Source organism: Oreochromis niloticus, linkage group LG18 (assembly GCF_001858045.2).
Source record: "Oreochromis niloticus isolate F11D_XX linkage group LG18, O_niloticus_UMD_NMBU, whole genome shotgun sequence".
Classification (NCBI taxonomy): domain Eukaryota; kingdom Metazoa; phylum Chordata; class Actinopteri; order Cichliformes; family Cichlidae; genus Oreochromis; species Oreochromis niloticus.
Window position 1 is genome coordinate 8,861,031 of NC_031982.2, and position 14,730 is coordinate 8,875,760.

The 14,730-nt window shown below is 38.9% G+C and overlaps 2 protein-coding genes across 5 annotated transcripts; one reads left to right on the forward strand and one right to left on the reverse strand.

Moving 5' to 3' along the window:
* Window positions 1-1,655: 1,655 nt before the first annotated feature.
* LOC109195422 (uncharacterized) lies at window positions 1,656-6,646 on the reverse strand. Of its 3 annotated transcripts, XM_019347450.2 has the most exons (5): window positions 6,392-6,435; window positions 5,766-5,797; window positions 5,149-5,521; window positions 4,976-5,027; window positions 2,970-4,426 (listed from the first exon to the last, which is right to left on the reverse strand). In XM_019347450.2, exons 1-5 carry the CDS (start codon window positions 6,425-6,427, stop codon window positions 4,413-4,415), a joined length of 507 nt encoding a protein of 168 aa, XP_019202995.1. In that variant the 5' UTR covers window positions 6,428-6,435; the 3' UTR covers window positions 2,970-4,412. The 3 variants fall into 3 exon arrangements, with proteins under 3 accessions (XP_025756419.1, XP_019202995.1, XP_019202994.1); XM_019347449.2 differs by lacking the exon at window positions 5,766-5,797 and having other exon boundaries at window positions 6,392-6,646; XM_025900634.1 differs by lacking the exons at window positions 5,766-5,797; window positions 6,392-6,435 and having other exon boundaries at window positions 1,656-4,426; window positions 5,149-5,218.
* Window positions 6,647-6,909: 263 nt separating this feature from the next.
* On the forward strand, window positions 6,910-11,635 carry LOC109194253 (uncharacterized). Of its 2 annotated transcripts, XM_019347452.2 has the most exons (8): window positions 6,910-7,034; window positions 8,091-8,215; window positions 8,492-8,848; window positions 8,937-9,156; window positions 9,476-9,699; window positions 9,875-10,022; window positions 10,125-10,234; window positions 10,466-11,635. In XM_019347452.2, exons 1-8 carry the CDS (start codon window positions 6,995-6,997, stop codon window positions 10,622-10,624), a joined length of 1,383 nt encoding a protein of 460 aa, XP_019202997.1. In that variant the 5' UTR covers window positions 6,910-6,994; the 3' UTR covers window positions 10,625-11,635. The 2 variants fall into 2 exon arrangements, with proteins under 2 accessions (XP_019202997.1, XP_019202996.1); XM_019347451.2 differs by having other exon boundaries at window positions 9,875-10,234.
* The last annotated feature ends 3,095 nt before the right edge of the window (window positions 11,636-14,730 follow it).

The following is a 14,730-nucleotide window of genomic DNA, read 5'->3' on the forward strand; positions in this document are numbered from 1 at the left end:
TGTCGGTGGAAACTGTGCTACTGTTGGCCAAAGACAGAAGAGGGGGAGAAGGGCAAGAAGCGGATGCTTGTGACAGAGTGAGATGGAGGCAGATTATCCACTGTGGTGACCCCTGAAGAGAGCGGCCAAAAAGATATGCAGTATTATTTCCACAGACATGTGTTCCAGGACTGGCTCACTGGCCAAGACTGAAAGGTAAGAAGAACATCTGTGGATGTAGTGCATTTTCCTGCAACATCAAATTAAGTAGAGTGACGTCATAGTTTTAAGATTTAATTAAGTTTATATTTTAACAGCTTACCTGGACTATCAAAAGACAAAAGCTATTTGCTTTATTATGATAAAGTAATACATCAACAGTACTGTGTGGCAATTGGTCAAAATGTGTCAGTAATGTCTGTTCACTTCAACATGTATGCTTGCCTTTATCAAAATCATCTCATTGAGGTAACGCATAGAGGTAGGGATATCAATCCAAATATTGATACCAATGTTGGTATTGGTATCGGGCCAATACTAGTGCGATAGGATCGATTCAACTCACCTCAACTCTACTTTCAACTGACTGCCACCTCATGGGGTCGGTACAGCAACGTGGCCCAAAGTCCTGTGACATCATTTGCATGGGACACAAACCCAACACAACAATGGAGGACGTCGAGGTGATGGTGTAACCTCTGCTCGGTGTATGGCTTTTTTCAGACTTGGGGACCATGGTGTAGTGTTTTTGTGGGGCCATTTCCCTCATTGCTGGGTTAAAAATGAGCGGTTCTGATTTTTGTGAAGGAGCCATTTTCATGACTCATCGAGTGATGCCACTGACTGGCCAATTGGTAGCATGCAGTCTGTTGACGTCACATTTTGGATCGACTCAGCTCACTGAATTGTTTTGACTGTCACGTCTTTTATTTCAAGCCTATAGCACATTTAAACATCTTTAGCGGCAGGCGCATTTAAAAGGTGTGTTTTGTGTGCTAGCTAATTATGTTGGAAAATAAATTTCACAGTGAGGTCATTACAATGTGTTCAGATTTTGCAACATTTTAATTCATCTCATAAGTCATGACACACTCCTCTGCCCTACATAAGCCGTCTTTATAGGCTGACAGCATCAGTGTCTGTATTGGTATCAGCAATACTGGCCCTGTATTTACTTGGTATTGGATTGATACCAAAATTTCCAGTATGGAGCTGTTGTCACCCATACAAAAAGACTCTTCGTGAGTTCCTAAATGAAATAAAACCACAAGATATGATTTCAAAAGTACAGACACTGACAACAGTGAGAGGCACACACTATGTAAGGTCACCTTTGGCGTCCGGGTTGTGACTCATTCATCAGCGGAGGAAAGGTTAGCCTGGATGTTTCTGTGAAAGTGCACGTCACGCGTGATCATTCGTTACTCCAGGCTGAACGGTGTGCATCCAATCATGTATTTAGTCAACATGTCACATCTCATCTCTGCGCAAGTGTGTCTCAGCTGTGTCTCGCCCGTGTGGGCTTTGCGTGAGAACACAGTGAGCGTTGAGTCAGTATTGTATATCCACGTCTGCACTCTTGCCACATGAGCGCAGAATGTGCATACGAGAGCGTATCCGTTATCACCCCTCAGAAAATCTCCAGTCTGTGTCAGACGATCTCAAGGAGCACCTACACTGCAAAAAACGATTTTCAAGAAAGTAAAAAAACCCTTGTTTATGGACATTTTTTCTTATTTTTTGTCTAAAAAGAAAATATATTCTTAACAAGCAAGTTTTGCACAAGAAAATAAATCTTATTCTAGGAAAATATGTCTAACTTTTCCTTAAAAGGATATTTCAGCTTATCTTGAGCTTTATTTACCAGTTACAAGGTATGAAAACGGTTCGGTTGAAATTCCAGAATAAAAACAAGATTATTTTTCTCATTTCAAGAGTAAGGCCACTTAAACAGCTGCTCAGTTTAAGAAATGTATTTATTGACACTAAAGTGTAATAAAACTGCTGTCAAGTTTGACACAACATTCACAAAAGCTGGAACTAAAAGCACATGATAAACATGAAATACAGGCCCATTTGAAAAACAGACAACATAACTCATTCACTTTAGGCCAGGTCAAACAGATTAATAGATCAGCATCAGACAAGTATCAGTATCTTATACATATCTTATACATATCTTCACTATGGCAATGCTACAAACACATTCAACTGTCAGATTTGATAGAAAACTCAACAACAAAACTGTCCAAAGCAATAACCTGATAATACAGTTCATGCATGTAAAGCAGTGTACCTTTTATAAAACATCTGTTGAACTCATGTGTAGTCCAATTACATCACACAGGTAATATTTCATGACTGCATATGTCATATCTTTGTGTGTGAAACTGTAATATGGAGTGAAATCTATAAGATTATCAGCAGATATCAGTTCCGTTGCTTGTGCCATGTTTGGAATCTCTATCTTATATGACATGTAATCTCTGTCATAACAAATGGTATTGTGCTGCTGGAATTCAAAACAGTACAATGATGAATTGATCACATAGATATTTTTCACAAGCCCAAATATAGGTAAATCACTAGAACCAACAGCACAAACAATTAATGACCTATCCCTTACGTATTTGTTACCATTTAGATTAAGCCATTTAACAGTCACTGCATGGTTTACTTCATCATTTCCAAGGAAGGCCCTCATTTTTTCTTTTAAGTATGACACGTTGCTTACTTCTGAGGTTGGTCCTAATGTGCATTCATTGGAAAAAATGGGGTGATCAAAACTATCCACATTCTGACAACATTCATACATTTGATTATGCTTTATTAAAGATTTGCAAACATTTTTAAAATTTATTTTTGATGCCCATTGTTTGAAAAAGCAATGTTTCGATTCAAATCTCATGCACATATGACGGACCATTGGTCCCAAACGTTTAATTTGGCTTGGTGTATGAATCAAATAATGTTGTTTTGGTGTTATGTTGTTATCTGGGAAAAGGGCTTTCATGTGCTTCAAGTGCTGTTCAATGAGGATTTTCAACTTGTTAATTGTCTGCAGACTGATGACAGGAGCAAGTAAAATCTGAACTATCTCAATGAGTTCAAGAATGAATGCGTAGTGTTCAGTACCTTTGGCTGCATCAATCAGAAATGGCAAAATTTTCAAAAGCACAATCATTTGCCCCGAGGACTGCTTCAACTTATTGTCACTGGAAGCTAATGTACTGTAGGTAATAACACTTGGTTTATCTCTAATATCAACTGGAGAGTATGGGAAACCAGTCAATGCAGCATTGAAGAGATCTAAGTCTAGCTCTCCCATAAGAACTAAGTGTTTCAACACACACTTTATTTCTAATGGAGCAATCCCTTCAAAAATTACATGCATCATGTCTTGGGGTGTTTGTTGGATCAAGTTGAATGCTGGGAAATTAATAAGTTTGCTTCTTCTGTTTATTCCATATGTTGTTTTTAAGCTGCTTCTTAGATACTCTGTGTTGGCCTTCTCAATTTCGCTACATTGCCGGACATGTCGTTCAAATGTCCGTTCCTCAAAGTTATCCTCATCAAAATAAATTTGCATGTCCTCAAATGAACATTCACACTGCCTGCATTTACTATGAGCAAACCCAACACCCTCTTTAAACCCGCAAAGCTCATGTTGCGCCAAAGTGTCTCCACATAATGAAACTAATGCTCCAAATATTTCACGTTCACCATTTCCAGTTTGAATTTTAACTCCATTATATAGCTTCACTAAGTCCTCATGCAGCCTTTGCAAGATTCCATCTACACCACATTCAGAAAGCGCACTCTTTTTTGCAATGGCAAGTAGACGAATGGCAGCTAGTTTTGATCGATATTTAGGATTAATGTTTCCCAAAGTATAATAGAACATTACCAACTTATTTTTGGAGGCATGAGACCCAAGTGGGTTACAAATTTCAATTTCATCTGAGTAAAGGATAATCTGTAAGGCAGAAGGGTGTGCAGAAAATAAACGGTGAGACTTCATGAGTTCTCCATCTATGATATCGTATAAATAATCATTTCTGTAGTTTTTCTGCTCATCTATCAATGCCAAAACTCTTGGATGGGAGAATAACTGCTCCAAACTTCTGACAAGCGGAACATAATGAAAACATTTGGGCACAGTACTGAGGAATCTTTTTTTCCCTTTTTTTACCATGACAGCAGTATACCCAACACAAACCTCCTCAGATTCCACAAAATTGAAATTTCTCTTTATCACATCATCCTGCCTGTATGTTGTTGAAACAGAGGCAAATGGATCCTCAATCTGGTCGAACACTGCCAAAACATCTTTTTCAAGTCCACTTCCATGATGCTGCTGGAAAACCTTTTGTACCTGACTTCTCAGATTATTGACCAACGATGCCTGATACTGTTGTAATGCTGCAACGACATCATTCACACCACTCTGAAAAACAGACAGAAAGAACAAACGACATCTTAGTTGTTCGCTATTAAAAGAGATTTATTTTTAGCAAATAGACAAATTATAATGTAAGGACTAATAATGTACGTAGCTCTGGAACCAAAAAACTGCATAGAATTATTTGACTGTTTCTTATAGATTTTTTTCCTCACTGAAATTAAAAAAAAAACCCAAACAAGTTTTGAATTCCTTCTCGGATTTCTTGCAAAAATAAAATTTTTAGTTTAATTAAGATTACAATTTTCCTTTTTAAACTGAGACTAAGAGTTGGGTGGTGGAGGAAGGCTTGAGATGGGAGCAACCCTGAAAAGGATAGGCGGAGGCAAATGGATGGATAGCTGGAGACTATGACTGCCTTAGGTAAACTGGAAAGTTGGAGGCACATACAAGTGATGCTCGGTTTTCCATAGTTACTATTAGGATAATCATAATGAATTAAAGGCTGTCACAGGGAAAATCGTTAATAATAAATGATGAAAAAAATAGAGCCACATGTTAAAATAATCATTCTAATTTTGTATGAGCACAAACCTGTGAAAGACGATGTTTCTCTCTTGCAGTCAATACAAGAGCTGTTGCTTGTCTGGTAAGAACATCGTGGCAGGAGTCATCGTTCAGAAAAGAGAAATAAATATAGGAGTGTAATAAACTGGTAAAATGTTTTATCAAAAGAAGTTGTTATTGTTCAGTAGTGATAGACTCACCATAGATTGGCATGATGCTACTCCATCTGCGAACCCGCTTGGACAATCTGCTGAAATGTTTGGAGTCGAGGTATCATTGTTGGTCTGGGATGGAACAAGGGGCCTTTGCGAGATATGGGCGGCATCATCGAAGCCAGAGTACAATGTCATATTACTGTCAAAAGTGCCAAAATGTTCCGGGCACACACTGTCCGGATCATGCTGTATTGCGTTTTGCTCAATCACTGCATCTTCTCCTGAGTTCAATCTGGTGTCTACAGCCACATCCATTGTTGGCTGGCTTGTTGGCTGGTTTTCGACCACTGGATCAGTCCTGTAGGCCCACATGTTACTCAGACCTCTGTTCACCGCTGATGAGGGTTCCCTCCTAGAACTGCAATTGAGATTAATTGATTAATTGACTAGTTAAAGATATTTCTAAGATAATTTCTAAATAATTCTATTCTGCATTTGATAATTTACGCTAAAATATGTATATTTTCAGACTGAGTTTAATAAATTGTTACTAATTTAATGCTGACTGATATTTGGCAGCTTAACTGTCGTTTAAAAGCTTTAAAGATCCTCAAAAACTAAACCTGGAGAGCTAAACTTGGAAAATGTTGCAAAAACCTTACAATCTGGAGCAAGGAGCATGAGACATGAAAACCTGAGGGGGGGGGGCAGATAACAGAGGAGAAAATGCAGACGATCCGACAAAGAACAGAGGGAAGCACACACTAAATATACAAACACACAGGGAAACGAGGAATTGGCAGACAGGTACGAAACACAGCTGACACTAATCAGATGAGAAGAGACCAGGGGGAAGGGCAACAGAATACACGGATGCAGGGCATGGGACTATCAAAGTAAAACAGGAATAAACATGAACATCAAACCAGGACACTTGACTCAAGACAAGGGAGGCACGGAGAACATCTAAACACTGGAAATAATTAACAAATAACCAGGACACTAACTGAAACAATGAATATTAATAAACACAAGCAACCAAGGAGACTCTGGACCATGCCCATAGGTTTATTTAAAACAAAAGTTTAAAAAAAAATAAAAAATGCTGTTTTCTCTATTAGGAGAAATTAAAGACTCAGAAAGTCTTTATAAATAGATAGCATTGTTGTGGATCATAAGGAATTAGCATTAACATATCTACTGTTAAGCTGTAAAAACAAGTAGGAATCTAACATGAATACTTTATGTGATTTTTTACAAAGATATCAAAGTATATAGTCAGTCTCACCTTACAGATTTTTGTGTCATAGTCGATCCACTGCATCGTCCATTGCCAAGGTGGTCAGAGTGTGTTCGACGAATGTGATACCAAAATGAATTGTAAACACGATATTCTTTGACACATCCATCTATGCCACAAACTACACGGAAATCTGGACTATGGCTATGTGCAGAATTAATATGACTCAGTAAGGATTTGAGGGTCAGACCCACAAAAACAAAGCAGATAACACAGCGCCAAATCATTTTGTTTCACTGATCTGTGAACCGTTTTTTCCCATAATGCCAAGATGACCAGGATTATTCCATTAAGGGGTAGGAATGGCTATCCTAATTCGCTGCCTTATAACCGCTGTAGTAAGTAATACTACCGACATGTCAGTATTTACTGAATATAATCTAACCAAATAGTCAAATCTTTAAATATATAGAATTTTATAGATGTAAAAGAGCGAACTAAACCATTTCTGTACACAACCCCATACTCCTCCTGAGTTGGTACAGTCCAGCTTCGCGCCTCTAGCTTCGCGCCTCCAATTTGGATTGCAGGATTAGTAATATTTTTGGGTCCGGGATACAGTGGTACAGTGTGAAGAAATTAAGGCACACTATGGAGAAACTGGACGAAATAACAATTGCCACCCTGAAAGGTATGTGACTGTTTTGTTTTTTATATGTTTTGTGTTCTGCTATGTTGCATGTTAAGTCGCTTGCATGGCAGGCTATACTCGATTGTTAGCTTAGCTTGTGCGGTTAGCTTAGTTGCATTAGCATATTTAAATATGCTAATGCTATTACACTACATACAAGGGTATTTTTGAAAACTGAGATTTTCCGTTTTTGGTTTTAAAAAATAATCCCGTCCATAAGTAAATGCAGAAATGAAGGAAAATGCTGCCAAGAACATGCCAAAGCAACAGGGGGCGATATATTCCCAACCGTGTAGAAATGTTGGCCAATCAGAAGTCTAGAAGCCTCAGTGGAAAATAGTAAACAAAGATGGGGCGTAGAAGCAGAACCCAGTCCTATGTGTGGAGGGACAGTAACTGTGTGTGTATATGTAAGCATTTAAACAATGCAGAGAGTACAATTAACAGTAACAGTATTGTAGAAATTCATTTCACCGAAACAATAAGGCGGCGCACAGTGTGACGTCAAAAAAGGCGCACATCTTTCTCCGTTTTTGATAATATCCACCTTGGCAGGCCTTTTTAGAAATCTCCGTTTTCAGTGACCGAAAACGCCGTTTACGTGTGGACGAAAGGTGCAAACGCATACAAAAATCAGCTTTTTCAAAAATACCTGGGTAGGTGTGGACATACGTCTGTGAATTTATTCAACAAGTGTGCAAAGTGCCATAATTTAATGCCAGTTTTACAGAAATTGTGGGAGTTTCAAATTTCCATTAGTAAAGTTATTTCATTATATACTTTAGCACAGGAAGTTAAAAAAAGAGACATTTATATGTATACACTTATATAATTGATGTATCACAAATATAATACTTTTTCCAGTCAATGGGAAGAAGGTAATTTAGAACCTGTGGAGCAGTCAGGAGGGAATATAATGGAATAGAGTATTGTTTTTAAATGGTAAATATTAAATTATGTTTCTTGTGTATCCTGTGTGTTACCCAAGCAAAGCTGTCAGCTGGCTTGCACATGAGGATAATGCAATGTAGTGATAATTGGAAACTCCTATTGCAGAAGCAAATGTTGGAGAAGACCTGCTCTCATCACTTTCACGAGATGACATCAAAGATCTGTTTCCTGGTCCTGAACATTTCCTCAGGCGTCGGGCTCTATGGCTTGCAGTGCACAAATGTGAAGAAGTAAGTTCAGTCCTATCGCTGTGTGACAAAACTGTGAGCACACCAGCTTGTTTTATGCAGTTTCAAATAATTCCACCAATACTCACTTAACAGATAGACAGTAGAATCTTCTTTTAGTTTTGGTTTAAATAATGTGGCCTACACATTTATTAAATATACATATTTTTTATTGTTCAACACTTTACTGATATTTTGTTGTACTTTCTTTCATGTTTAGAGACCTAAAGTTCTTGTGCAATTTTATGTGAAATTAGCCCTATGTACACTGTATTTTAGAACAAGACTGCTGCTGAAAAACCGCTAACAACTACTGGAGATGGTGACTTCTCCAGAGAGGAACCCAGCACTTCTAAGTTTCTGACTATGTCCAATCCAGAGTACATAGTCTTTACAGACAGTGAACTTGAGCAAGCTCGACGTTCCTACTTTGAAAAGAAGCGGCTGGGGACAGAGTGTGCTGAACCTTTGTCAAAGGAACTCTTTTGTCGACTCGTAAGAAACACCATGACAAACATGATTTCCATAGCAAGAGCAGCCGAGGACTCCAGATACCCCAGCAAACATGAGGTTGATGCCATGGCAAAGCGATTAATGGAGTACTACCCAATGCTTAAAGAAACGTGTGGTGAGTGGGTAAGTAGCATTTGCTCAATACCACTCTGTGTTAATCATGAGTGATGTATCTTATCATCTTTTAATTTTTACCATTTGTATCTGTTAGGAGCATGTTGCTAAAAAGCTAATGAAGAGACTCTCCAATGTCAAAAGTCCAAGGAAGGGCAAAAAACCACCTGCGAAGAAGCCAAGAAAGGATGGGAATGAAAGCATTGCAAAAAGTGACAGCAGTGGGGAATCCAGTGCATCAACTATTATTCTAGATAGATCACCAGTTAGATCGATGGGCACCCCAGTGCACCACCAGGATGGCAGTGATGAAGAATGTAAGTATAATATAATGCACCCTCTTATTACACCCTGAGTGTAAATGTGGTTTGGACAATACTTTCTTTTTTTCTTCAAAATTCTGCTAACAATGGAACGCAACTACTTCACTGTTTTTCTTGGAATCTTTGCGTTCCATTTAATAGTGACAACTTGACAGGATGAATGAACAATTATAAGATAGGTGGTTTAGTTAATTTGTTGATCTAATCTACAGATATACTTTGGTATTTTTGTTTTATTGTTTTGCACCAATAACAGATATATAAAGCCTTACTGTGGCAATAAATGATTTACACCTCTGCTCTGTGTGTTTAGCTGGTTCAGCTGACTTCTTTGACAGCCACAAAACCCAGGCAAGACACTACAAGACACTTCAAGACATGTACAAGACCAAAAAACCGAACAAAGCTGCTGTTACCCAACTGCTGAACCTGGAGTTTGAGTCTAGAAGACAATTCATTAACTCTGATGCTATAAAGGAGCAAGACAGAGCAGTGAAGATACTAGAGGCGTATCCTTGTTTCAGAGAACTGGATCATGTAAGCAGCACTTATTTCTTTTAGCCATCCTGTTATTCCTTTGGGGACATTTTGATATGATTTTCAAATTTCTTAAATACTGACCCTCATGTTTAAATTGTTATCACTTATTGTCAAGACCAGATACAGAGCTAGACAGATCTATCTCAGTTGGGTTTCTGTCTGTATTTTTCAGGTCCTTGATGAGCTGCGGAGAATTATTCAACCATCCAACTTGAAATACATTTCTGAGATGAAGGATAGATGGGAAATCTTCTACTCAAAGGTGCAGTTTTATGGTGTCATGAAGAAAGTTATGAAGCCGCCAAAAACTTTGGATGGAGGTAATGCTACAGTATCTTGTGTCTACATTTATGCTTTGCAGATTACATTATTTGCAATGCTTAATGGTGTTGCCCTGTCTTATTTTTCTTTTTTCAAACCAGTGGAACATGCAGCAGCTGTGTTCGGAGCCCTTCCCATGCTTTTCCCTTCCAGCACAGTACCACCTAAGAAGCTGGGCATCTGTAGTGAGGCTTTTTTCCATGTCCTAAAGGTAAGGCTGCAATAGTCTATGTGTATATATTGTTGAATTTTGCAGTTACTCATGTTTTCATTTTATATATTTTACTGTGGAGTCAGTCAAATATTCTTAAAGTTCAGATCCCCATAACATGTTGATTTTAAGAAAACCTACAAAAAAGTTATCTATTTTAAACTGTAATGCAACTCAAAAATTGTGTTTCTTACGGTCTTATTCTAATCCTCTTTTTTTTCTGTCATGTAGACTTCAGAAGACCCTGAAGGCTACCTGCGTCAGCGACCCCTGGCTTGTCCAGTTCTGCTTGTCTCTGAAGGCAACTGCATGATAGCTGTTGGAACCACAGCGGTGAGCACTTTTGACCGGAAGGATCTTAATGAGGGACTGCTCTATCTGATGGCATAATACTATGCCCTCCACCTCACATATCCAAAGTGCATTTCCACGCTGCTGTCTGTCTTGCAAACTGAAATACTCAAAGACTCCATCCATGACCGAGATTCAACCCCCTCTTACAGGAAGGCTCTTGGTGAGTGGAAGTCATTCATTGAGTGAGTCTCTCAGATGACAGACTCCATCTGCCTTGTTTATCAGTCTCAGTGTTAGTCAGTGAGGTTGTTTTTCTTTTCTTTTTTTTCTCTAGAAAAGTTGTTCAAATGTAAAACACATGTTTGTTTGTGTGGTCGTTAAACTTGTTCTTCTAAAATGTTATGTAATATAGTATTTGCAATAGTGATTGTTTTAAGCTTCAGCAAAATTTATTTTTGATACCAGCCATGTTATACTGTTATTATTCATGTTAAGAGCACTTGGCCATGTTACACCCTGCTGAAATGTATAATTTTAGACATGATTCTACTGACCCAATAAAGCGCAAAAACTAAGAGTGCTTTTGCTGTCTTAATTTAAGATAAATTCCCTTATTTTTAGTAGGTTTTTGAAGAGATGGTGTCTTATTCTCAGGAATTTTGGCTGATTATTGTTCTCAGACTCGAAACATAATTCTTATAGTTAGCTCAATCAAGAAAGAAACAATTCAGATTTAAGAAAATTTGTCCTATAGTAAGGTGTTTTTTTTTATGTGAAAAATCTAAATTAAGGTGTAGAATCTTAAAGTAAGCAAATAATTCTTGAAAACAGCTTGTTCAAGAAATCATAATACTCATTTTAGGTACAGATTTTCTAAATATCAAAGTGTCTTTTACTTATAATAAGTCACATTTTCTTGAATTAAGCATACATTTTAGACAATTTTGTCTAGTTAAAAGGCATATGGCAGTTAGGTTAATTTGCTAGTTTTAAGAATTCTAGTCAAGCAACTTTTGCTTACCCCATTGGCAGATTTTTTTGCTCAAAACAAGAAAATTTTGTCAGATTTAAGAATATTTGGCTTGTTTCAAGTATAGCTGTTTTTGCAGTGTAATGCTTCAGTGTGTCACATCAGACAGCAGCAAATCTCAGATGACAGAAAGGCACAGATGAAGTAAGTCCGTGAAACATTAGGCAGAAGCTCCCCTGGAGGAGACTGTTACTCATATACATGCATCTCCAACCAAAGACTTATCAAACGTGGCACGTCTGCTACAGCTTTTTGAAGGGCTTCACCCGCCCTACACACCGGGCTTAATCACAAGCACATGGTAATGGGACGTGTGTGACGGTAGGCTTATTGAGAGTAAGGCATGGCCGAATTGATTTCAAGTATCTGCCAAACGTTTTATCGGCCTCTTGCTAAGCACCCCGCTAAACGGTCGTGTCAGAATGCTATTATAGTCCGAGCACGAAGAAGGCATAACTGCTCCTTAAATCACAACTATAAATGTGTTTATTTTTGTCATCACAACCGAAAAGAAGGGATGCATTAAATAATAGATGTGCAACTTAAAGACCAGAAAGGAAATAAGGGATGAGAGTATCTATGGCAGAAATTGTAAATCCGCATTTAATGCCTCAGTCTCAAATGGTATCCACAGAACATCAAAGACCCCCAACCCTCCATCTCAAAAAAATAAAATCTAAGAAAGCAAAGCACACAGAGGATTACTCTCCTCCAATCGCATACATCCACTCTGACGGGATCTCGCCACTCCTCGCTAACAGACCCCCCCTCCCACGCTGAGAATGAGAAGCATTACATGGTGAAAGGAAAAGAGCAGGGGTGGAGGGAGCGGAGGAGTGGGAGCAGCGGGAAAGAAAATAAAGCTAGAAGTGTGAGTCGGTCAATACTGAGATGTAACCTGACACGGAGACAGGCAAATCAGGTAATGGGAAGATGGAGAGAGAGGGTTAGAGTGTTTGCCCTTTAAAGGACAAGGGAGCACTTAGGGTCTCTGAGAACAGGCACTTAAATAAGTCTTTACACACACACACACACACACAGCTGGCTGAAATGAGATGATGTCTGACATCATCCAAAACATTTACACTTTGCTGTTATTTTCTGCTAATACAACATACAGTAATAGAGTTTTAACTCGCTGGGTGTTATTATTGTTTAAGAATGTGATCATACTGCATTTACCCTCTGGCTGCTCATATTACAGTGTGATCAATATTAATCGAGTACAGCAAGTAGGAGTCAGGTAGAGTGATTAGATTATGATCTCAATACTTTATGCTGCACTTAGGGCTTGGATTAGCACGCATTTTGTCCAGCCCAAATATCCAGATACTTTAGAATAGGGGTGTCAAACATAAGGCCTGGGGGCCAGAATCGGCCCAGCAAAAGCTTCGTTTTAAGGCTTTGGAAAATATGAAGGAGGGCAAAACTTGGACGTTTTACAGTTTTATATTGATAAAGCCCTCCCCTACAGCCATTCATATACTGCAAGTTAATTAAGGAATAGATAAACAATTAAATGACAGAAAAGTTCCTGTTTTGCCACAGTGAAAAATTAACAAAAGCTTTATATTTTATATTTATGGGACAGTCCAGGCCAGGGGTGGGCAATCTCAGTCCACGAGGGCCGGTGTCCCTGCAGGTTTTAGATCTCACCTTGGGTCAACACACCTGAATCACATGATTAGTTCGTTACCAGGCCTCTGGAGAACTTCAGGACATGTTGAGGAGCTAATTTAGCCATTTAAATCAGCTGTGTTGGTTCGAGGACACATCTAAAACCTGCAGGGACACCGGCCCTCGTGGACTGAGATTGCCCACCCCTGGTCTGGGCAGTCTAGCTCAAAAAGCCATACTGATGGATTTCTTCCATTTACTACAGCAGCATTTTTTTTAATCATGTAGAAAAACTCAACTAGAATGTTGATGAGAAGCCATCTTTTTTCGAGTTGGGTTAAAAAAGGGCTACAATCAAGCTACAAAATATAGCTCAGAAGTCACACATGATGAGCAGGTGGCTACCTCCTAAGCTGAGAAGTGGCTCAAATGGCCACTCGAGGCTGTCTCCAGAAGCAAGTGTACCCACCTTTAAACCTCTTTGGTGTCAAATGTCTAATTTGACCCATATTTGCAAGGGGTGTCTTTTTTTTTTTACAATTTCCCCATCTGTTTAATTGTGTGACTGTGTAATTATATTACACCGTGACTCAATGCACTCAACCGGACCTCTTATTATCCATCTTTACCACTAGTCAGCAATCACGGGCTGCTAGCTGAACCTTTTGTTATCTCACCGGGGAAATTCTGTTTCACTGGGATTGCAAAGGTAGTATTACTCTCCTCACGTCATCTCCTGAGGCTGGGAGAGGGGGCTCATTGACCTGCTCAAAGTACTTCAGTAAAGTGGAGACTTTAGCTCAAAAGGTCTGAATTAAAGTCCATCGCACGCCATGCGCTTGCACACAGTGTTTGTGTTTTGTGCATTTTAGAACACTTTCCATGAAATATCTGATGAATAAAGTGACTTTGTTCTTTGATTGCTTACACCACTGACCAGTCAAAGAGGTCGGTGCTCCAGCTTTGGTTTGTGAAGTTGTGTTTCATTGGCAGGTGTTTACATGTGTGTGATACACCCATACCCAAGCACCTTTATAACTAAGGTTGCTTAAAAAAAACACAAAACACTGAAATGGCCAAAATGCTAAAACAGAGGGATTTGACAACCTGATGAGGGACTATGCCCATCTTTCATATACAGTCTATAAGAACGACTAAAAAACAATAACCCTCGGCTGGGGCTTTATAAATCTAGAGCTACTTAAAAAATGAGTTGAGGAAATAGGATCACCACAGAAATGCCCGAATGAGCTCGAGATTATACAGAACTATGTGTACAAATGCACATAAGACTGCTAACGCCACCTTTGAAGTGTTTCACGGGTTATGTGGTAGCTCTCATGACCAGACAGCTTCTTGAATTTATTAGTATTTATAGCGTGTAAAGAAATTCTGCCAGGAGAGGCACAGAGCAGACACCTGTAGACCAAAATAAAAGCCTACATATACAACAGCAGACTGAGAATATCCCATCCATGACAGACCTCGGATGAAAGCAAAGTGCCTGGGAAAAGAGGATTGCAGCCCTGCATTTGCAGATAATCTTTGGGACGAG

Bases quoted from the DNA above. Each gene is read 5' to 3' on its own strand.
- LOC109194253 (XM_019347451.2), top strand. From the start codon at position 6,995: ATGGAGAAACTGGACGAAATAACAATTGCCACCCTGAAAG. The intron at 8,849-8,936 runs GTAAGTAGCATT...TGTATCTGTTAG, and splicing joins AAGAAACGTGTGGTGAGTGG to GAGCATGTTGCTAAAAAGCT. The intron at 9,700-9,874 runs GTAAGCAGCACT...TGTATTTTTCAG, and splicing joins GTTTCAGAGAACTGGATCAT to GTCCTTGATGAGCTGCGGAG.
- LOC109195422 (XM_025900634.1), bottom strand. From the start codon at position 4,174: ATGGTAAAAAAAGGGAAAAAAAGATTCCTCAGTACTGTGCCCAAATGT.